The sequence below is a fragment of the Falco cherrug genome, chromosome 8, assembly GCF_023634085.1.
Source record: "Falco cherrug isolate bFalChe1 chromosome 8, bFalChe1.pri, whole genome shotgun sequence".
NCBI lineage: Eukaryota > Metazoa > Chordata > Aves > Falconiformes > Falconidae > Falco > Falco cherrug.
Window position 1 is genome coordinate 22,795,483 of NC_073704.1, and position 23,343 is coordinate 22,818,825.

General features: G+C 37.7%; 1 protein-coding gene across 2 annotated transcripts; it reads left to right on the forward strand.

Moving 5' to 3' along the window:
• The first annotated feature begins 97 nt into the window (after positions 1-97).
• GALNT3 (polypeptide N-acetylgalactosaminyltransferase 3) lies at positions 98-22,265 on the forward strand. Of its 2 annotated transcripts, XM_055717787.1 has the most exons (11): positions 98-248; positions 9,309-9,903; positions 11,172-11,344; positions 12,539-12,688; positions 12,947-13,181; positions 13,944-14,061; positions 14,446-14,646; positions 15,751-15,882; positions 16,831-16,932; positions 19,550-19,702; positions 20,079-22,265. In XM_055717787.1, exons 2-11 carry the CDS (start codon positions 9,395-9,397, stop codon positions 20,199-20,201), a joined length of 1,896 nt encoding a protein of 631 aa, XP_055573762.1. In that variant the 5' UTR covers positions 98-248; positions 9,309-9,394; the 3' UTR covers positions 20,202-22,265. The 2 variants fall into 2 exon arrangements, with proteins under 2 accessions (XP_055573762.1, XP_055573764.1); XM_055717789.1 differs by lacking the exons at positions 19,550-19,702; positions 20,079-22,265 and adding an exon at positions 17,280-19,035.
• Positions 22,266-23,343: the final 1,078 nt, after the last annotated feature.

Genomic DNA, 23,343 nt, shown 5'->3' on the forward strand with positions numbered 1-23,343 from the left:
CGCGCACCTGGGCGCCAGGTGAGGGCGGGGCGGGGCGCCAGGTGAGGGCGGGGCGCAGGCGCAGGCCCCCCCCCCGCCCGCGCGCACCTGGCGGCCGCCGAGCGGAAGCCGCGGCAGCCCGCCCGGCTGCAGCCTCCTCGCGCCGTGGGCGGCCTCGCGGCCGGGGCGGGACGCGGAGGGCGCCGCTTTCTCCCGTCCCCGCAGCCGCTCGCACGGGCGGCGCCTTCGCCTCCCTCCCGCCGGACGAGGTGAGTGGGGGAGCCGCCGCGCTGGGGGGAGCCCGCTGGCCTGACGCCCCGCTCGGCGGGGGGCCGCGGCCGGCGGCGGGGCAGCGCCCGGGGCCGCTTCTCCGTTCGCCGCCGGCTGCGCGGGTGCGCCCGGCGCGGGGCGCAGCCGGGCGGGCGGGAGTCGGGGGGGGGCGGCGGGAAGGTGCCGTGGCAGCCGCCAGGCTGGGGCCTGCTGCAGGGTCCCCCTCGGCCGCCCCTTCGCACGCGCACGCACACTCAGCCGCGCGCGCCCCCCGCCCCGCGCGCGGCCCCCGCGCTGCCCCCAGCGCAGCCGGCCCGGGGGGCCCGGGACATCCCGGCCCTGCGCGCCCCGCTCGGGGCAAACGTGGAACGGGGCGAGGAGCCGCGGCCCCGGGGAAGGGCGCTGCTGCCCGGCAGCTGGGCAAACAGGTCTCCGGGAAGCGCTGGCCACCAGCCGGATGCGCTGGCCAAACCCGGCGTGTTGACCGAGGGAGTTGTCCCTTGCCACGTACGGAGCCGCCCAGGCATTTGCCCGCGGTACCGCGCTGATGTGATAGCAGCGGGGCGGCGACAGTTTGATCGGGTGTGTTGCCAGCTTCCTCCGGGAGGTTTCAGCCTCTATCAGGTGCTTTTAAATTGCCAGATTAACAAACTGCCGGAGAAATGCGACAGCCTTCTACGCAGCAGGTGACAGTGCTTATGAATATTTTCTTGGCTCTGGAGAGCTGACTGGAAAAAGGAATTGTAGCATAGGTAACCTTAGTGTCACAGATTTATTTCTTTAATTTCGTGTAAAATATGCTTGTACAAAGAAGAACTTATTAATACATGGGTGTTTTATTAAATAAAAAAATCTTACCAGAAATACAAATTTTATGCATGTATTTCTGTAGCGTTTTACACGTTAGTCTTCTGTACAAAACAACGTCTTCTGTTTAACAAATTATAAATTACGGTAATCAGTTCAGTCGTGAGTAAAGGCAGTGTCGTGCTGCTGTGCTGAGTGGCAGAGTTAGACTGAGCAACTGAACAGCCAGCTATGGCTTTGGGTTTCTTTTTTTAACTAGGTTTTCCCAGTGGCCTGGTCAGTTTGGCATCTGCTACTCTCATCTCAAGGCTTCTCAATAACGTAGCAAAGTAAAAATTAAGTTAGTTATAGAGAGCCCAAATTGCTGTTTTTGTTGCGCTGTGGGAAGCAGCAGCAGACCATTTTCCTCCTCGTAACCGCTACTGCCATTTAACTTTGCCGCTTTTTTGGGGCTGGGGTAATACCAGCAGTAGCCTGGATGTCTTGACTTCTGTCAAAACAGGGAAAAGGTATAATTGTTCTCTGTGACGTTTCCCCAGAGTCTGTGGTTCTAGGTGACAAATTCAGACGTTTCTTTTTGTTTTGTATAAAGTTGTTGCCTGGTCTGTCCTTTCCAAGAGCTGATCCCCAGTGCAGGGCTCCCCCTTTCTGTGGAATTAACGTAGAGAATCCTGCTGAGGGTATCAGTTGCTGACCAGGTTCTTGGTGGCACTAGTGAGTCTCTACTTCTAATCTGCTCGTTTCTGTGCTTATCTTCTAGATGAACTGAAAGCACCCCAAGTTTCTAGACCACAAGGGGCTACATTTTGGCCACTCCTGTAAAGCACGATTTTACTCGCTTGTTGTCTGTCTTGCCGCTGTCTGATATTTTTTCCTGAGATTCACTGGTATCATGTGCCATAGGAAATAGCGCTGCTTACAAAGAGAAGTCATGTTGCAAAACTACTGGTGGTGACTTAGTAATTAAATTCTTAGGTCAAATGATTATTTGTTGTTAGGTAACATTATTCAGCACTGAATTGTAGCTGGAAAAGAACCAGTCAAGTTGGGGGGAGGAAGAAAGCGAAGACACAGTGAAGACACCTCATGGAGATTCTGATAAAGATTAGTTTAGCAGTCACTGACTCAATAAACTTCAGGAAATCTCAAAAAATCCATAAGGAGACTTTTGATGCTTTACACTTCTTATTTGAACAAAAGTTCAAGGCCAGTTAGGGTGTAAAACTGTGATTTCAAGCCTCGCTCTTAATATTCAGATGCTTTTGTTATCTTAGAAACATTACTACAATCAGGAAAACAAAACAAAAAATTCCCTTGATTATGATTCAGAGATTGTTTTCTGGTGCTTCAGTGAAAATCAGACACTAAATCTTCTATGTTAAAACAGTGCTTTACAGCTGCTATGGTGCTCACTTGTCATCATGGTATTTTTAGGGACAGTCTAAAATGATTTTAATGGAGGCCCAAGTCAGTCTGGCCAAGAAAAAAAGGAAGCTGCAGAGCTGAGTGAAATTTAAATTTGAGTTCATGCATGTTTATAGTCCCAGGACTGTAAAAATAAGCCATAAATAGTTTCTATAATATATGGTTACTGTATGCCTTTCATATGCTATCTGTTGTCACAGGAAAGTATGTTTCTGCCTGTCAAGCACAGTGAATAGCTGTAGAAAAATAGCAGTTGTGCTCATTTTGAAAGAATTTTTGGAAGCACTTCCGTTAAGAATACATAGAAGGAGTATTTGGGGGGTTTTGTATTTATTTTTTTTTAATATCAAAGAAACTGCAGAAGAAGATTGGTTACAAAGTTATATTCTAGCTAAGGGTTCTGGGTTGCTGCTGCTGCTCTGAATTTCTTCAGCTTGCTGTGTTAACGTCCAGTTACAGCTTCTGAATTTTCTGTAATAATCACTGGGCAGTTTATGTCCAGTCTTTGCTAGAATGATCTGTGTTCCTAAAACTAAGACTCAGGAACTGAATATGTTCCGTATTCCTCTTGTAACTTACTTTTTTCAGTAGAACCACATTTCCACTGGCTGAGCTTCAAAGAATGTACCCAGAGGAACAGTATCTGGGGTTTGTGAATCTGTATTTCTTTTAGTTGTGTGCGCCCTATCTAGAAGTGTATTCAGTAGGAATTCTTTAGTGGAACAGATAGGCAAGTATCTTCTGTTGCAAGTGTAGAGATAGAAACTGGTCAGCTGATTCTCTTTCTCCTTTTCACGTGAAGCCTTAATCTTCAACTTCTATACGCTTCATTTTATGATTTGTTCCTTTATTTAAGCCAAGCGCTAATATTCCTGTAAAAAGAAGCATAGTTTGGTAAACTTACACAACTGTTTGTTTTCCCCAAATTCTGAAGTGCTTTTGAATGTTTTTGATTTATGGACAGCCTTTGTAGTCCATATTCATTTAAACCTGTATGAAAAGTTCAGGACAAATTAGGTGTTTCTTAGTCTGTCACAGGAGGTGGTAGTGTGAGTGTATGTTCTTCTGGGACGTACCTCTAGGAAGTGGAATTTGTTCAGTGATTTATTATTTTTTTTGCTGGCAGAAAAACAGTGCATGGTGGTAGAAGACGAGAACATCACTGACCAAACTGATTATTTCAGTAGCTAATGTTTTATTAACTTTTACATTCATGCAAAGGAAACAAAATGAATTTTATGTTCAGAAATGCCAGTGGTGAAAGTAGACTTCTTACAGGTAAATTATTCCAATGCATGTAATCGTGCATCTTTGGAAGATGTTTGGTAACTTGGTGAGAACAGTTGATTATGAGTGTGAGGTCTTTTTTTTTTTCTCCTAAAGAATTTGTTCAGTGTTTCTGTTCACACCCACTTTCTGATCAAGGTGACATTACAGTCTTGATGGAGGGATTGTATGCTTAGATAGTAAGAAATAATAAGACAAGCTTTTTAATGAAGCTGTTCTTCTGGAGTTACAGAAGGAGTTAAATCAAGGGTGGAGCAAAATTGTGTAGTTAAATAGTTGTGATTAGAATAATTCTGAAGTGTTTTTTCCCTATTTTTATCTTTTTTAGGTTTTTTCCTTAACTTTATTTAGTATTTTTTGCTTAGTATTTTGTATTTTTAATTTTTTTTATATTCCATAGGCAACACTCTCAGGAAACATTAGGACCCTGTTTAGAAGTCAGATATAAGAAAAATAGATTATAAAACAGTTTTATTAAAAAAAAAAAAAATGAGGTCAAGTATATTGTTGATACTAACCCCAATACGTTTCTCCTCACTGGCATGGTCTGAAAGAATTTATGAAGATTTGGGTTATCTTGACACTATTTTGTTTTTTTTAAATTATTGTCTATGGTGGTGTTCAGACCAAGCTAACAAAAAGTCAGTTTTCTGCATATTGGCTACTGTAGTGAGGCTTTCTTGTAAGCCGGAGTTTTTGCAGACAGTGACATCAGAGTTAGTGGGTGGCATAATGTAATATAGGCTGTGTATTGAATTCACACACCACCCATGTGATGTGGTTTGAAGCAGTGTGGCAGCTGCTTTTTGGCACTTCTAGAATATTTTTGTAGTACATATTGGTTTTCTGGTTATTTTCTTCTTTAAAGAAAAAATTCCTGAAATCCAACTTCTGATGTTTAGGGCTAATTATTTTGAAGTGCTGTAAGAATCCACAGTGCTGTTAGTGAAAATAATACTAATGAATAGAAGATTAAACACTTCGCTAAACAGTCACCTCGGGGAGTTTAATCATGCCACATATTTCTTCAGCATGTCCTGGAGGATGGAACAGTAGCTTGGTCTGTGCTTACTCACATTGCTATGCCATAAAAACATGTAAAGCATTTGTGGGGAATAAAGATTGTATTTCTGACTACAAAATTATCCTGGTAAAAATCCTAAGGAAGATACAGCTTTCAGGGCAGAAGTTCTTTGGACAATGCAGTCTGTGTTCTGGAAACTGCTACTATTTTATGTGACAAAGAGCTCTTCTCTTATTGTAAACAATAACCCTGTCAGACATTCTGTCAATAAAACTACACTTGGCATTTGTCTAGATTGAAGTTTGCTGTATGCTTGTGGCAAACAAGCCTGTGTTTGTCCACTTCACCTTTGCTGCACATACTATCTCGAGGCTATCACTCGATCCTTTCTTTAGAAAAGAAACATCACTTGCCCCCGTTTCTGTGCACAGTATGCTGCCACGTATGCTGCTGCTGTGTACTAATCCACATTGAAAGGGTTAAGTTATGTTGCTCTGTTGCACAACCCACTTAACTCAGGTGAGTTGCCTTTTCATTTCTAGGGACAGACCTGTGTGTTAGGGCAGACGGCTGGAGTTGCACCTGAGCAGCCAAGACAGATGTACCCAATACAAGGAAATAGGTTGTCAAAGAGAAGTCAAAGTATATGAAGAAAAAAGTTAATATAGTTACATCGAAAAACAAATCTGAATAAATGGCTCTATGTTCTTGGTTGGTCATTAGGTCTGCTTGTTATAGCCTGTAATGACTTACTTTTCTGAAGGCAGATGTATGTAAAACAAGGGTAGTACAAGAAATATTTGGAATGCATTTTAGATTTTGGTTATTTTGATATACAGATATCTTGACTGTTGTGTTGCTCGTGGGTATTCTAAGCATTTGTATATACTCAATTTGTGCAGGAAACAATCCCAAATGAAGATACTAGTGGTTTAGTTTAAGTTTTTGGTAAAATGTACATACGTACTTTTGATGTTTTGTGAAGAGTAGGGGTTAGTGTGTCAGCATCAAAGCCAGCAGCAGCAGATGTCTGAAGTGTATGCTAAAAATCTGTGGAAGAAATCTTTGGCATCTTCTAGTTCATTTTTCTTTTTTGTTGCTGGAGACAAGCCAAAGTTCATGTAGTGAACAAAACTAGAAAAAATTGTGACGTAGTGAGAGTAGCATAAGTAAATATTGTTGTGTTAATTGAAATGACAATCTAAGTCTCAAAGTAATTGTTAGTTAAAAGATTTCTCTGATACTAAGGCAGATAACAGATATGTAGCCATACCATGTAATTTTTCTACCCTTTGAGTAGTCTGATGCCAGCTCATTAAAAAAAACCAAAGAAACATTTGTAAACAGTTGACTCAAATACTGATTGAGTTCTCAAATTTAAGCATAATTTCAGTGTAAAACTGTCAATGTTACTACATAGAATTAACTTTAACCTCTCTTCTCTTGACACATCTTACACCATCATGTTCATTAAAGCTTAACCTTTCTCTTGGTGTGGACAAATTTAAGTCTCTTTACAAAGACGAAGAAGCCTAAGAAGTTGGAGAACATTGTTGCATGTGTAGTGATATAAAAGAAATTTGACGACAGCAGTGTTTGGAAACAAACCAACTAGCCCACCAGTGCTATTGCCCCCCTCCCCAGGTGTTTGCCTTATTGACTATGCCTAATGACTGCTTGGAGATGGAGAAGTTGCCAGACCTCTCTTACAATATTAAGTACCTCAAATATAAAAAAAAAAAAAAATTTTTTTTTTTTCAGGTTGAGGAAGATATATTTATATTGCTCATTGATTCCTAGGCTTTAATATTTACTAATATCATATGTGCTTGTGCATGGTGCACTGAGAAACAGTAATGTGATTTTCTTTTTTACGGTGTTACAAAAACATTCCTGGTTAACCGGTTGCAGAGGCTGTAGACTCAGGCAGAGCCCTCGCAGATGAAGCAAGGGTAGTTTTACAAGTTACAGTCATCTTGCTGGGTGCTGATCTGTACGTGTGCTTAGTGTTTTCGGGGCAAGATTGGGGGGTGGGGATGACTGCAGGGGAAACCTGTGTGAGAAGAGACAGGGGGTTACCCCCATGCTGGACACACACAGTCAGTTCCAGCCAGCTCTAAAATGGTCCCACGGCTGGCCAAAGCTGAGCCACCCATTGTAGCAAGTGGTACCTCTGTAATAAGGTATTTAGGAAAGGATAAAAAAATGCTGTACAGCAGCTGTGAGAGAAACAACCTGCGGACACCAAGGTGACACCAAATGAAGGAGAGGAGCTCTGCTAGGCACGCAGCAGATATTCCCCTGCAGCCCATGGAGAAGACTATGGTGAAGCAGGTTGTCCTGCTGCAGCCCATGGAGAAGACCATAGTGACAAGATGTTTCTCTGCAGCCCATGGAGGGCCATGCTGGAGCAGATACCCACACTGCAGACCATGCAGGAGCAGGTGGATATGCCCTGGAGGAAGCTGCAGCCCATGGAGAGCCCATGCAGGAGCAAGATCCTGGCAGGAACTGCAACCCACGGATGACCCATGCTGGAGCAGTTTTTGCTGAAGTACTGTACCCCACAGAGAGGACCCATATTGGAGCAGGGGAGAAACATGAAGAGGCAGGAGTGGCAGAGGTGAAGTGTTAAGGGATGAAGTCATTCTCCATCTCCTCTATACCACTTGGGAGAAAGGAGGTAAAAGAGTTGGGAATGAAGGGGTGAAGTTGAGCCAGGGAGTGGTGATTTTAGTTTTGTCTTTCTTTCTCACTATCTTACTCTATTTTTATTTGGCAATAAATTAGATTCATCATCCTCGAGTCTGTTTTCCCCACAACAGTAACTGGTAAGTGATCACGCTGTCCTTGTCTCAATCCATGTGCGTTTCCATCTTACTTTCTCCATTGCTATGTTGAGGAGGGGACATGAGAGAGTGGCTGGGTGAGTGTCTGGCAGCCAGCCATGATCAACCCACCAGACATTGTGAGAAAACAAGGCTTTTTTTAATCTGACAGTTTGTTAAATTGGTTGCAATCCTTTCACCAGGAAAGAAAGTTTTTATTCTTAGTGTTGCAGTGTATAGGTATCCATACTGTAGAACGTTTTTTTCAGCACTAAAGAAAAATGGGAAAATAATGTGTGAGACAGAAGTGAACTGTATTTTCTTTATGGATGTTCTTGGAAATTTTGTGAGCCTTGTGAACACATTCTTGGTACCTTTTAGTATCCATATAGCCATGCTGTAATGAGCTTCCCTTTGCATCCTTATAACAATAGCTCAGTGGTAAAACTACTGTGGTTTGAATGTATGGGTTTATTAAAAAAGCTGACATAAGCTTTGAAATAAACTATAATGTGAAGACGTCGGGATTCTTAACTTATCCTGCAGATTCTTGAAGGAAACCAGGTGAGTTTTTTTCCTGTATTCTGTAAGTTATATCTCTTCCTGAGTATATGTTATTCCAATTAAGGAATACAGAATTTATTTGTATTTCAAAGGATGAAATAGAAAAGTAGGTTTTTGGTTGGGAATTAATTGTGCTTTTATCTAAATGCTGCTTATTTCTTTCTTCAGTTCACATAAATATAACTTCCACAAAAATAAAGCTGTGCTTTGAATTTAGGCTGGTTGCTATTTTTCCTGTTCTTGTAAACTGCCAATTTTGCAGACAGAATTTAATTCAAATCGCTTGGATTCTGATAGTCCTTAAATGTTTTTCATAGTTCCTCATCTCTGAAAGCCACTGAATAATTGGTTGTCTGTGAAAAAAATAGTGGCAGAGTTCCTGAAAGAGGAGAGCTCTTTGACATGTTCTCTTGATGAGTTGCAGCAGCACATGCCAGAAAATGCAGTACAAGTGAATGAAATAATATACAGAATGATTATTTGATCCTCAGGCTAAATTAACCTATTCCAAATTACCTGTATTAAGGCCGAATTGAACGTGTATACTAGATTACTAAACTAAAAGTTTCCCACTTGAAGTCTGATTACTTGTTTTATTTTTTTTCAAATATTGGAAATTGCAGAGTTCTTGAAATAAGTTGGTTGAGAAGTCCTTTTTGTCTTTATAGTTTGCTTTTTATGTGGATCTTTCTTACGTGTAACTTGAACTTACCATATTGATTCCATGTTTTCCTTCTATCCCATCATTGAACTGAAATTCCCTACCTCTGTAAGACTTAACACTTTCCTTTAATTTTAAACAACTTAATTTTAAAGATTTGGCAGAAAATTAACGTGAGGTAGTGGCATTGTGTCGAAATAGTGTTTTATTCTTAGTGGTATGCCTGCCTTCCGGTTCTTCTATTTGAAGTATATTAAAAAAACTTCAAGCAAATGTGAAACAAAAACCAGGGGAAGTACATCTTTGGTATCTTATGGATAGGTTTGATATATCTGTATGTGAAGGACTCATAATGTTTGACAGTTGGGTGTTGTGATCTAATTCCTGCCCATTAACTTCTTGTGGTTTTACATCGTTGAATATACTAGATGTTTAAACTAATACTTTTTGTTTTCATTTACAGGTACTATAATTTCAAGAAATGCTGTGACCTATTGAAGAACATAATTTACAGAAACTCTTGTTTTGTGATAATTTTTTAAAACTAAAATGGCTTTGAAAAAAACACCTAAACTATTCAAGAAATTATTTTTTCACTGGAAACTTTGGAAGTTTAGCATTATTGTGTTTGTCTTTCTGATATTTTTATTTTTATTACAAAGAGAAGTGGGTATTCAAGACTTTAAAGATGAGGGGATTGAGCCAGTTGTTGGAAAGAAAAGTCATGTATTAGGTCTTGTGTTAAATGCTATGAACAATATCAAAGGTGCGAAGCCAAAAATGCAGATAAAAGCACCTGTTAGACAAACCAAGATTCCTGGAGAGAGACACTGTTTGCCAGGACACTATACTGCAGTGGAACTAAAACCCTTTCTGGATCGACCCTTTCAAGATCCTAATGCTCCTGGAGCTTCTGGTAAAGGATTTAAAACCATCAATTTAAATTCAGAAGAACAGAAAGAAAAACAGCACGGAGAAGAAAAACATTGTTTTAATGCATTTGCAAGTGATAGGATTTCTTTACACCGAGATCTTGGACCAGATACTCGACCTCCTGAGTATGTTGAAATGTGTATGTCCTGATAGTTACAAATCTGTTGGAAATGCAGACTGCAAAGGGATTTCGCTTCAGCATTACATGGTAGTTTAGGAAAGCCTCCTAGCTATACATAATGATTGGCCGTACATAATGATCCACAGTGCCAAAGCCAAGAACGTTTAGAAAGGCTCACTTCTTTCATGGTTTTGAATTCAAAGTAACCATATTTAAATAAGGTTTTCTTGTTTTGCCTTTAAGCTACAATTTCTGAGTGACTTTCTGGAAGCCTGCTAAGTTTTACTTAGAAGAAAACTAAAAATGTGGTTTAAAATTTTCCCGATTTAAACAACCACCCACCCCCTTTTTTGTTGTTGTTTTTGTTTTTTTAGTATTCAGTGTTAATAAAACCACCAGCATAATTTAATAAATTAGGAATTGTAAACTGTTGAACAAGGCAACGGAACAGCTCAGCAATCTTGTATTGAAAAGACTGTATTGACTTGTATTGAAGGCTGTAGGACATGGATAGAGTGGGGGTTTGGTTATGAGCAGTCTCTCACTGTCAGATTGTATGTTCTCAGCTCTGTGCCACAAGTGACTAATCTTACTGAGCTGCTGCTGGTAGGATGAGCATCACATTACATGTGGCGTAACCTTTGCTAGAGCCTAACTGGTGAGTTTTCACCTGTGCATTTTGTGAGGCAACACCTGTGATAATTACCCTGGGGATCTTCTAGTCTCTAAAGTTGACCTTTAAAGTCTCTGGCTCTGTTCAGAATACATCAGTCTTGAAAAACTGTGGGTTAAAAATTGTTTCCCTCGAATGGGATATGCTGTCCTAGGGATTATATGGTATTTCTACAGAATTTTTAAGTTCTGAATTAATATGTTCCTTTTTTTCCTTCTAATAAATATTACTCTTTGTATTTTGAGGTTTTAACAGTAATGGTGACTTAGTCTGATTTTGCAGCTCAGTATCTGCAGCTGTCAATAACATTTTTTTTCTGAAGAAGACCTGAGTGCTATATGAAATGTACTCAAATGTTTGTGAGACAGAAGCAGAATTGAGTCAGTTGTAAGTGAAATTCTTGTTCACCATATTTTTAAAAAAATATTTTGTACAATTGGAGCACCTGCCTTTGCACTCCAAAACTGGGATAGAAAGTGGAAAAGCTGAAATATTTATGTCCATACTTAAAAAGCTTTGTACTAGAAAGAATTTCTTTTAAGAGTCTGAGTCAAAAATTTTTGTCCATTTTGTAATATTTGACACTTTCTAATCTGTAGATGTATTGAACAAAAGTTTAAGCGTTGCCCGCCGTTGCCAACCACAAGTGTTATAATAGTTTTTCATAATGAAGCCTGGTCCACTCTGCTCAGAACTGTTCACAGTGTGATGTATACATCTCCTGCAATACTGCTAAAGGAAATTATTTTGGTGGACGATGCCAGTGTAGATGGTAAGTCTTTCTAGTCCCTCTCTTCCCCGCCCCCCAATAATTTGTCATGTTAGGATTGCAGATAAATTGATTAAAAGAGGGTATCTCTTTATTACCATTAATACTTATAATGGTATTCTAAGTAGGTTTGTTCCTTTCTTTTTCTATAAAATAGTTCTCCTGCATCTTTTTTTCATAAGGTAGTCAAATATGAAATTCCTTTCCTCTGGAAAGGTTTCAAGCCCCATTTCTGATTATTCTAATTCTAGTGCTGCTTAAGCTGCCTAACTGGTTGCATGACAAGTAGCTCTGTAATTTGTGCTTCAAATCAATTACAATTTATAGAACAAAGTATCCAAGAATAAATTGGCCAATGTTTGTCACAATTTGCATGTTATCATAGTGATTGTCTTTATGTAAATTAATTTCATTAAAATGAAGGGCGATGTCTTTCCTAGAAAGTAAAATTATTTAATGGAAAAATAATCTTCAATACCCAAGCTAGTGCTATAAATAATTGAATGTGTTCTGAGCATGATCAGGAATGCAAGTTCAAAAAACTTGATATGCTGAACTTTAGATGAACATGCCTATACATACGTTCTAATATTAATGTATTTACACTTCTTGCAAGTCTGTATTTAGCATACTGACACACTTGGATGTGAAGTATGTTCAGTAGTACAGTTTAATTCTAAGGATGGGCTGAGGAAGGAAGATGATGTGGGAAGTTTAATGAGGGATGTGGGGTTGTTTGTCAAATTTTGCACATTTTTAAATAGCTTTTTATGTGGCTTCTCTTGCTGTTGTATGTATTGTAGCCTTTGAAAACTGTAAAATGTGTCATAAGGGAGAAATTTGCATGTGCTGCAGATAACTTGTATAAGTAGATATGTGATCCATTTGCTCTGAAAATGGATTTTGAATTTGTATTCTAGGTGTTAATACTGCAGAAGAGCACATGTCCTTTCTTGTTTAGAATATTCTTGGTATTTGATCTCCTATTCTTTGCCAGCTCTCTTCCTATGGTCCCACCTCCAACAAAACTCAACCCCTAAAATTAACGTTCAATGGCTGGGGATTGTTTACCACTTTGACATTGAGGTCATTCCTGGAATTAGCGTGAATTGTTTATCTGCTTAGTTTAATAATGTAAATTTTTAGGCAGTAGCATGTATATACACTAAATATCCTGAAACGTATTTATTTTTCTAGAATATTTGCATGATAAACTAGATGAATATGTGAAACAATTTCGAATAGTTAAAGTAGTCCGTCAAAAGGAAAGAAAAGGTCTAATCACAGCACGATTGTTGGGAGCTTCAGTAGCAACAGGAGAGACCCTTACCTTTCTGGATGCTCATTGTAAGTGTAACCTGTAACTGTGCCAAGTGTGGTTTATAATGCTGTTGTCTTTGATTTAACATTGCAGATTTTTTTATGAATTATGAACATTAACAATGTATCATCTTACCTATTGCTATTTTATATTATTGAAAGTATAATTAGCAATGCTACTTAAAAGCAGCGCATATTGGCTTGCTGTGGGTGTGTTAAAATACTCCCTGTGTTACTAGTTTATTGCCAAGTAAAAATTCAGAACTTGTTCCCATTTCTCCATAGGTGAATGCTTTTACGGCTGGTTAGAGCCGTTATTGGCAAGAATAGCTGAGAACCCTGTTGCTGTTGTAAGCCCTGATATTGCTTCTATAGATCTCAATACTTTTGAATTCAATAAACCATCTCCTTACGTGCATAGCCACAACAGAGGAAATTTTGATTGGAGTTTGTCATTTGGATGGGAATCTATTCCTGAAGATGAAAATAAAAGAAGAAAAGATGAAACCTATCCCATTAGGTAAATATAACTTGAATAATATTTTAAATCCTTCAGTTTTCATGTTTTTTTGTTATGAACAACAGTTTGTAAATGAGCTAGTTCTTCAGATAACTGTGATAAGAAGTCCTAACATCTTAGATGGCTTTTGAAATACTTTCTTTAAGGACCATATTGTAAATTTTAAAGCTTCCATAAAAATATAGCCCCCTTAAGAAATTGCTCTGCATTACCTTTTTTTTGTATACACTAGGAACGTAATAAGCAATATCTTGTATTTTTTTCATCAGGAGGGAGCAGGGGAGAGAGAGGTTATAAACTTTCTTTTCAGAGACAGTACCACAAGAGACAGATTCTGTCTCCTTGAAAGGATGGCAACAAAGACTCAGAGCATCAAAATACTAGACTGTTACAGCAGTGCATTTGATGATAATTGTACGTGCTTTGGCCGCAGACACGTTACTGGTCTGGGGGAGTAATAACTTTGCTTGATATCCTCCGTAAAGGGGAAGTATGGTTTTTTCCTGATGCTGTCTTTTATACCAGCAGTCATTAGTCAAACCAGTTGTTAATAGATGACAATTAAATTGTCAAATGAGACTTGATGTGGGCAGATATAATTGCTTGAAGTATTATCTATGTCAGGAAAATGTATCAATGTAATGAAACAGTGACAGATGCATGGAAGCTTTCTAGAACAGTTATACCATGTTTTTATATCTGTATTTAAAACCCCCTACCTATTTGAATCCTGTGTTCCTCAGTAAATTTCTGTTTTTGCAGAACACCTACTTTTGCTGGAGGTCTCTTTTCAATATCAAAAGACTACTTTGAACACATTGGAGGCTATGATGAAGAAATGGAAATATGGGGAGGTGAAAATATAGAAATGTCTTTCAGAGTAAGTTTAGCTACTTCATTAGCAATGGTCTCTATATCTGACAGTGTACATGATTTTTGAGGACAAATGAGTATTAGATCTTGACTCCTCTACTGAATCAGCCAACTAGGACATGGAAAATGAATTACTAATGACCTATGAAATAAAATGCAAATATGCTTCCTGAACTGATTTTTTTTTTTTTTTTTGTGTTTAGTGTTGATAGCTGAAATATATGTTTCCAGGATTTACCTGATTAGAAAATTCACTTATGGTATACTTGATATATACACTCTTGCTAGTGGTTTAGAGGTTTTTTCTGGTGAACAATAACATTACTGAAATTTTTTTTCTACCCCCTTAATTCTAATTGCAGTGCACTTACACACAAAATGTTATTATTAGGTATGGCAATGTGGTGGACAGTTGGAGATCATGCCTTGCTCTGTTGTTGGCCATGTCTTTCGCAGCAAGAGTCCCCATACTTTCCCAAAAGGTACTCAAGTGATCACACGTAATCAAGTCCGCCTTGCAGAAGTGTGGATGGATGAATATAAAGAAATATTTTACCGAAGAAACACAGAGGCAGCAAAAATTGTGAAACAAGTAGGTGGTGGTGGTGGTATTAGAAATCACGCTTGCTGCATTGAAAGTTTTGGTGAGCAAAAGTTATTTATTGACAAAGTATGTAAGGATTCTAGATATTTTAATGAGAAGACAGAGTTCAGTTTGCTTAATGCTGTAGCTCCAACAAACATGAAAAAAATTTAGTGTTTGGGTGGTGATAGTGTTGGTTTGTGTGGCAGGTTTTTTTGATTAGTAGAGGGTTTTGTATGTTCTCTAAAATCCGGGGTTGTTTGCATTGAACAGTTACTGGAACTACCAGAAGCGCATGAGAAAAGCTACTGAGCATAGAAAATGCAAACTAATTTGTTTTTTGGAGTGAGAAGCACAATGCCTCAGTAGTCTCAAGTTGCTTAGCATTTTTACTTAGAAAGCAGCTTTTATTGTTTTTTAGGTGAAGTGCAGAATAAATCTTGTTCAATGCTAGATATCCATCCTCTCTCTATCTGCTTAAAAACATAAGTTCAGGGAATTTGGGTGTTGGTTTATTTATTTTTGTAATTTTTCTGGAACTTTAATCTTTCACCAGCTGGAATTTAAGAGTGTTTTTGAGAAGCTATTTTTTCTTCTTTCATATGATAAATTTGTGTGACTATTGTATCACTAATAGCATTAGCTTTCCTAAGCATGTTTAGCAGCTAACCAACTGAATTTTGTCTGGGAGATTCTGCATTGTACTGACTATTAGGCTAATTGTTTAATTAATACAATTAATTATTTTGTTTCACTCTTTAGTGAGGTCAGATAGCGCTATAGCTGTCATCAGTATGGTCTTGTTCATACTTTCCTGCTTCATGGCGCTGTATTAAAACTCTTGGGACTCAGGATACTTCCACTGTGTCCATGTTGCGATGTATTTTTCTTGCATGTGCTTTGAAATGCTGCAGGCTGGATGTCAGTGGTGTTATGGTTACTGCTGTTTGTTTTTCAGTAACATAGTAGTACAGTATTTTTTTAAAAAAAATCAGATTAAGATTAAAACTTGATAATGCTACAGTGCAGAATATCATAGATTTATATGGACAAAATTGATACTAGTAACATTAGTGTATTTCTCTTCCATCCTTGCTTCCCTTACTCTAACAGAAAACTTTTGGAGACATCTCAAAAAGACTTGACTTAAGGCAGCGTCTGCAGTGTAAAAATTTTACCTGGTATCTCAGAAATGTTTATCCAGAAGCATATGTGCCAGACCTGAATCCTTTGTTTTTTGGATACGTAAGTTTAATTTTTTTCTATAGTCATCTATAATCCAGGAGGTTTAGTAATGTTTTGTGCTACCTTAGCCAGAGTGTTTACATTTTAACTATCATTAGCTGCTCTAGGGTTTTCTGTCCCTACTCTGGACAAAGAATCTCTTCTGCATACCTTGCTATTTGAATATTTTATAGCGTTGTTAACAGTGATATGAAATTTAAGCAAAGCTTTGTAACTAACAGTAACCTTGCTTAATGGGATCTTACAACCTGCTAAGATAAACAACATTCTGCCTATCACTAACAGTTAAAAATGACACAAAATTACTAAACCAGTGGTGAGAGATTTCCTGAATTATCAAGGTAAATTTAGCTTTCTATAGTAAGAAGTCTGAGAGAATTTTTAGTTCATGCTAATAAGGAAAACTGGGCAGCTGTTTGCTTCTCAGAACTAGGTTTATGATATGGAAAATGTGTGTTCATATGTTATACATATGTTTGGGGGTTTTTTTGAAGACCATTGCATTTCCTTCTGCCAAGTAACTTCTTAGGCACTGTATTGCTAAAACAAACAAAGAAAAATTAAACAACTAATAAGTATTATTTTGAGGTGAATGCGACTGTTTAGCATGTATTTACAAATAAAACTTCCTTCAATCTTGAATACTTTATGTATATCTCTTCAAATTGTAATTTGAATAACAGTAACCTTGCACCCCAGTAGCCTAATAATCCACAGTGTGTGGCTGTAGACAATGATAATGTAGTTACTAGGCTTTTGGTTAGAAAGGATTAACTGAGCCCAGGATTTTTAGGATTGAGCAGAGCAGAAAGTAAAAATGAACTAACAGCTGTAATTCTTGTTAATCCAAAGGTTAGTTTTGTATGCAAGTGAGGCAGTTTAATTTTTTGTTAGCCATGCTGAGCTGCTTTTTTTTTTTTTTTCTTTCTGATAACATCCTTCCTTTAGTTAAAAAATACAGGTAATCGCATGTGTCTGGATGTTGGTGAACATAACCATGGTGGCAAACCGTTGATTATGTATTCTTGTCATGGACTTGGAGGAAATCAGGTAAAATATTTGATACCTGATTTGTATGATGTATTCAACTGTAACTGTACCATGTTGGAGCTTTTCATTTATTTTAGAGAAATTTCCCTCTCCCTCTTTTATTTTTTTAATTCCTCTATATATTGTTCAAGGAAAATTTCATACTGCTCTTCATGTTGCATCCTGCTTCTAACATTCTATGTTCAGTATACAGATTCAGATTTTTAACACAATTGCACTGCTTCACTTGATCTCTCCTTTCTGTGCAAAACCCTTCCATCCTACCCTTACTACTTTCTTGTAAATGTTGTCGTCTTAATTCTTCCTTCCCTTATGCCTCCTCCTGTTGCTTCTTTCTCTGCCACCAGGACTCGCACTATCAAGGAAGATGTTGGTGGGAATCCGGCCAATGGGAGACCAAGTGGCCAGGCCTGAGCCACCTTCCTTATCATGCTTGCAGCCTCATAGTGTGAGGTCAAAGTGGTCTATCCTGTACTGGCTAATGCAAGTGAATAATATGACTGAATTTGTCCAAGAATAGCTCTCGGCTGCATAGCTCTTGGAGGCAGCAGTAGGGCTCCGTTTCTTCTACAGTATAATTTGCAATAGATGTCAGATACTGGATCCTTCAGGCACTACTGTAATACTAATAAAAGTAACATCTCCTTCGCTTCCCAGAAATTAACACTTTGCTGTTGCCTTAAAGAGTTACTTAGAATAAAATTTATTAACTGTAGATCCTTAATAACTAAAGGTCAACAAAGACTGAAGAGTTTTTGTTATAGTTGTAATTTTCTTTAAATAAAATCTTCAGTCTTAAAAAGCCATCCATTGATGGCACTGTAGACACATGATCTTATCAGTTGATGCTTTCCTAGGCAATTTTTGTGGGTGATGGAATACTGTCTAGATTAACAACTATCCTGTTATGTTAGTTTATTACAGTATTGAACTTTTTTTTTATTCTGTTGTGGATTAATACTATGTTAGCCTTTTCACATTATCAAAGTCATTAATGTGGGAACGCTGTACCAAGAAATTGTATTAAAAGATCTGCTATATGCTTCTGTTGTCATTTCTCTCTGAAGTTACCTTGGACTGTACTAAAACTCTGTGCTTTCAAGTGTTGTGCTTTGTTGGTTTTCCTTCTGCCATAAAATAACAGCCTGAATCCCTTTAAATGCCAGCCTTCAGAGAATGTTAATACAGGTTTTGCTGGAAATACTTAAGGCATGTACGTGTTTGCTTACTTCACCCTTCTCATTACAATACTCTGTTTTCAGTTGTTTTATGTTCTTTACTAGACTTCAGTCATGTAGGCTGAGATTTTCCATGCCACCTGTCATCTTCATCCTTGTATCTGAGATGGGAAAAGGGACTGGAAGAGAGAACCTAGTTTTCAGAGTTGTGCATCAATAGTTTATCATTCTTCCTTTTTTAGAATATTCTTGGGCTGGGAACATGTCCATCTCAATGTCCAAAATCAGTGGAGTTTTAAACCTAGCTTTCAAGCCATATTTTTCAGGGCTTGCAGAGATTTTGCAGTTCAAAAGATAAATCGGAACAGATTAAGTCAGACTAAGAGATTTAGAATAAATTACTGTGTTTGAGAGCTAAGTGACTAAGCAGGTCACTCCTATCAGTACCTGTTTCGGGGAGTAATGGTGGGCGCAGAAACTTAAGAGCGAGATGCCTGTTTGTTCCTTGGTGCTATTCCCATTGAAGCCAAGGCAGTGTGGAGGCAGAAGCTGACCAACTGGACAGATAATTGAAAGTCACAGGGAGCTAAGTGAGCCTAGACTTACTAGTCAAAGGAAAGATATGGTGAAGAAGGCTGACATACAGAACTGAGAAACAGTGGTAGTGAGATGTAATGATAGGAACTCTGCCATTTAATGAGAAAGAAGAGGAAGAGACCAGGATTGTAGGGTAGAGCTAGAGGTATAAAAGGACAACTGCATCTGTAACTGTTAGAATTAAATCCCTGTTAAGACCGGAAATATAGCCTAGAATTCCTGAGCCTTAAGAGCACTCTGCTTTCAGGAATTAATGGTAAAATTCACTTAGAAAATACATTTTTATCTTAGTTTTCTAATGGCTAGCTCACAGGAGACCATAACAGCATCCTATTGTTAGCAGTTATTGTTTAGATCAAGCAGCAAAAGTTGATGTACAGCAGTCAGTATTGATCTGTGACAATTATTTTTTTTGGTTGCTCTAAGAAAAAACAAAATCCAGCAACAAAATTGAATAAATATTTTTTAAAGTTAAGAAATTACAAAAGTTAAGTTGTCCATGCAACTATCTCCACTCTTCTGTTTGTCTTCTTGAATTATATATGATTCCTGGGGGAGCAAGCAATGAGATCCTGCATCATAATGTATATGCTCCAAGTGTCATTTACAATTTATACATTTAAGTACTTTAAATATATTCTATTGCATTAGCATTAAAAAATGCTTTTAGTTTTGTAAATGCTTTTAAAGCATATATGCTAAAAGTCAGGGAAATTATTCTGTAGTCTCAAGTTGTTTGGAAAAAAACCCCTATTTTTTGTATTGGAATTTTGAGGATTTAATTTAGTTTAATATTCTTGTTTGTGTTTGTTTACTGAAATTATTAAAAATTATTTAAATAGTACTTTGAATATTCTGCACGCCATGAAATTCGACATAACATTCAGAAGGAGCTTTGTCTGCATGCTTCTAAAGGACCTGTGCAGCTTCGCGAATGTAACTACAAAGGCCAGAAAACCTTTGCTGTTGGGGAAGAGCAATGGCTGCATCAAAAGGTATTTAGACTGTGCAGTGAATTGGTATTTTTATCAGTCATCTTTTACGAGAGTGGATTTTTGATTTCCAATAACAGAGAAAACCCCAATGAAACAAAACTCTGAAGCCAAAAAGGACTAAGTTTATTTCTGGGAGGAAAATTTAGACAACTTCAGCTTTTCAGTTACCAAATCAAAACTGTGTTTTCACTGTTTTAAATTTAAAGTTACAAAAACAGTTGATACCCCTTAGTGTGTGACTGGGCATCCATCTGGAAGCCAATCCAAATGTTTTGTGTCTTTAAAAATATTTACAGTTTTGAAGAATGGGAGAAATAGCATGCTCATTGTTTGTTCACTTTTTTTTTTTTCCCCCCTCCTTTTTCACTCACTTTAGGATCAAACTCTGTACAATGCAGCACTACATATGTGCCTTACAGGAAATGGAGAGCATCCAAGTTTGGCATCCTGTAATCCATCAGACCCCTTCCAGAAGTGGATCTTTGGCCAGAACAATTAAGATTTGATATTTATAGGCCAGGATCATTTTATTAAAAGAAAAGATGTATTCTAAACTGTGATGATATATATATACTGCATTTTTAAGTGATGCATACTTTAAATGCAAAATGTTTAAACAGTTTCCTTTCCCTCTTATTTAAGTTGGATATAAAATACGTTGTCAGAGATTCCCTAGGAGTCTGTTATACCAAAGATGATTGAGATCCCAATGTTTACAATATCTCTGTGATAAGACTTCATATGTTGATCACTGATTCATGGTTCCTCTTAGTCCTTTTTCACCTTGGGGACCATATTTATAGGTTTTCCATATATTGTAAGAACTTCTGAAGAAGACTAGTTTTCTCTGTAGAGTTATGAGACATTATTGTATACAGTCTAAAAACCAAGACACTTTATGTTTATATTTTTGTGCTCAATTGGTTGACTTCATATTTTTTTTTTAATCATTTACTTTACTCAGTGAAACTTCCTCAGTATTTTTTAAGTTGCTTCACTTGAAAAATTAAATATTTGACCTTCAGGTTAAAGCCAAATAGGCTACCACACTGTGCTCAGCTTCTAGCAAGCCAGTTCTTTTGTAGAAGAAAAAAATAATTCTCACTGAAATATGTATGTATGATTGTTTTAATGCAAAATCACTTTTTTCTGATATTAATCTTTTTTTTAGCCAAAAATTTTTGTATAGGTTTTTTATATTTCATGAAATTTAAACTTTATGACAAAGTTACATTGTAATACATTTCCGAGCTGTGTAACATTAACATTTTTTTCAGCATTTTGTTCGTTATTGCTTTAAATTACATGTTATCTACTAAACCCACTTTTTTTCTAGCTTTTAGTGATTTATGCAACATTTCCCGACATATTTATAATGTGATCTGTACATAATTTCTTGTGTGAACACTTGCACATTGATCTTTATTTTTTCCTTCTTGTTGCTGTTTCCCCTTTTACAAAGTACTGACCTAAGTTTTATCAGTCCAAGCGAGACTGTGGCCTTCCTAAATATTCTGCTAGCTCCTCTCCTGAAATACTGTATTCTTGTAAGCATCCACAAGTATGCTTTGATGGATCATGTAGAGCTATGACTTCATAAATAGACTTCCTTTGATTAAGTTTTTGAAAACCCCAAACAAACAAACTGCTTATTTTACTGGATGCATAGTTGTTAAAAACATTCCAGTTAGTCTTCCATTGCAGTCACCAATCATGCCCGTTTTCTGACTGTGATTATTTCAGGACTTCTTTAATGAAGGCAACTCTTTTGCACAAGAAATGTGCTCTTTACGAACAGAGAGGTACACTTACTTGAAAACGTTTACTTCAGGGTATGAATGTGAGATTAATGGGCATCTCACCCTCAAAGAATCTAAGGTCACATAAAATTGCACTTTATTATGAAATAGAATTTACCTTATTAAAGTTTTGTATTGTGATTTGGAGAAGACTTAATTGGTTTATGCAAATTACAGAAACTTAAAAATAACCTTAAATTTTCCTGTGCTATGATATGGAGGACAATTACTATGAAATTAAAATAATAAACTTCTAGGAAGGGAAGGAAGCAGCAGAATAAAGACAAGGAAAAGACTGTTGTCTAGAAGTGCCAGTATTGTTATTAACTAGGGGTGGGAAACATCAACAGTTAAAAGGTACTTTGCAGCTTGTTGAAAGAATTGTATTGAACATCTACAGTATCTGTTCAAATGGAAGAAAACAGGAGGTGTAATAGCAACCAGCTTAATAATGAACTCTTTAATGATCTGAATCTCAAGAAAGGTGCACATAACAGTGGAAAGTTGAGCAGCAAGATCAAGCCTAGTTAGATGCAGCTAGTAATGGTATTTTAGGAAATGCTTAATATTTCCTTTAAGCACTGTACTTCTAAGAGGAAGGACATTAAGGAAAAAAGTCATGGCTTCCAAAAGGAAAGAAAATTTAAATTTTTCAAGTGAAGACAAAGTATTTGGCTGCATGATCAATTATAAAGCTGAGAATAAATTTAAAGGGGTGGGTATTAAAGATTGAATAGAAAAAATACACTAATATTAAATTTGTCTTTTCGTCCTGGTAAATAAATAATATCGTTACGGACAAATGCTTATTTATCTATAGAGTCTGGTGGATGAATGGATGGTGTTGTGTGGGGTTTTTTTTATTTCTAATGGGGGGAGAGAGCCTGTCTTGGTTAATTTAATGGTATCTGACTAATGAGTTAAACTGAAGACAAGCAAGAAGAAATCCTTTCAGTAGTTCTAAGTCATCCAGAAGACAAGTGAATAAGGAACTTGAGCTAATTTCTTTTTCTGCTTTGATAATCATGCCTTTGAGTCTTGGCTTCAGTAAGACTTTTGGTGACACCTATAAAAATATGCTATGAAGTTAAAACTGTATGATTTAAGATAACTTGCTACAGTGTGGACATAAATTGTTAAAAGGCTGTACTGGGAAGGGTTATTAATACCACTGTGAAACTGGAAGGCTGTATCAAATGGCACTGCACCAGGATCTGCCTGTGCCCTCTGATAGATATTTCCATAATTCAGTCATGGAATGCAAAGTATTCTTATTGCTTTTGCAGATCAAACAAATATTGGAAGGGCAACAAATGTTCTTGACAAACTGGAGAAGGAGTTGAGAAAAAAACAGGATGCAGGTCAATGAGAAAATTATTCAACAATTATGGATATAGGATGGGAGATTACTTAGGTAGCAGCTGTGCTGTGCTGACCCCCAGGTATGAAATGGAAACTGATTGTTCAATGAACTATTCTAGAAGACAAGGTACTTAGGATAACTGTTCAAAAGGACTTGAGTTCTTTTAGTTCCTAGTATGTGTTATACAACAAATGCATTATATTATTTTTGATACCACTAAAGGGTAATTTCTTCATGCAATCTGTTTCACAAACATGTCAGATTGGAATTTGTATATATAAAACATCATATATCTGTTGATTACCAGTTTTTCTTTGTAGAGGTAACATTCCAAACCAGGATAGAATTTAAATTGTGTGGAAGCAAGTAGCAGTGAAAAGGCCAAAACAGTAGTGATGGAGTCCCATCCAGCTGGTGGCCGGTCACAGGTGGTGTTCCCCAGGGCTCAGTACTGGGGCCAGTTCTGTTTAATATCTTCA

Coding starts and splice junctions, on each gene's coding strand:
- GALNT3 (XM_055717787.1), top strand. CDS start 9,395: ATGGCTTTGAAAAAAACACCTAAACTATTCAAGAAATTATTTTTTCAC. Junction 14,062..14,445: donor ATATAGAAATGTCTTTCAGA/GTAAGTTTAGCT, acceptor TGTTATTATTAG/GTATGGCAATGTGGTGGACA. Junction 15,883..16,830: donor ATCCTTTGTTTTTTGGATAC/GTAAGTTTAATT, acceptor TCCTTCCTTTAG/TTAAAAAATACAGGTAATCG.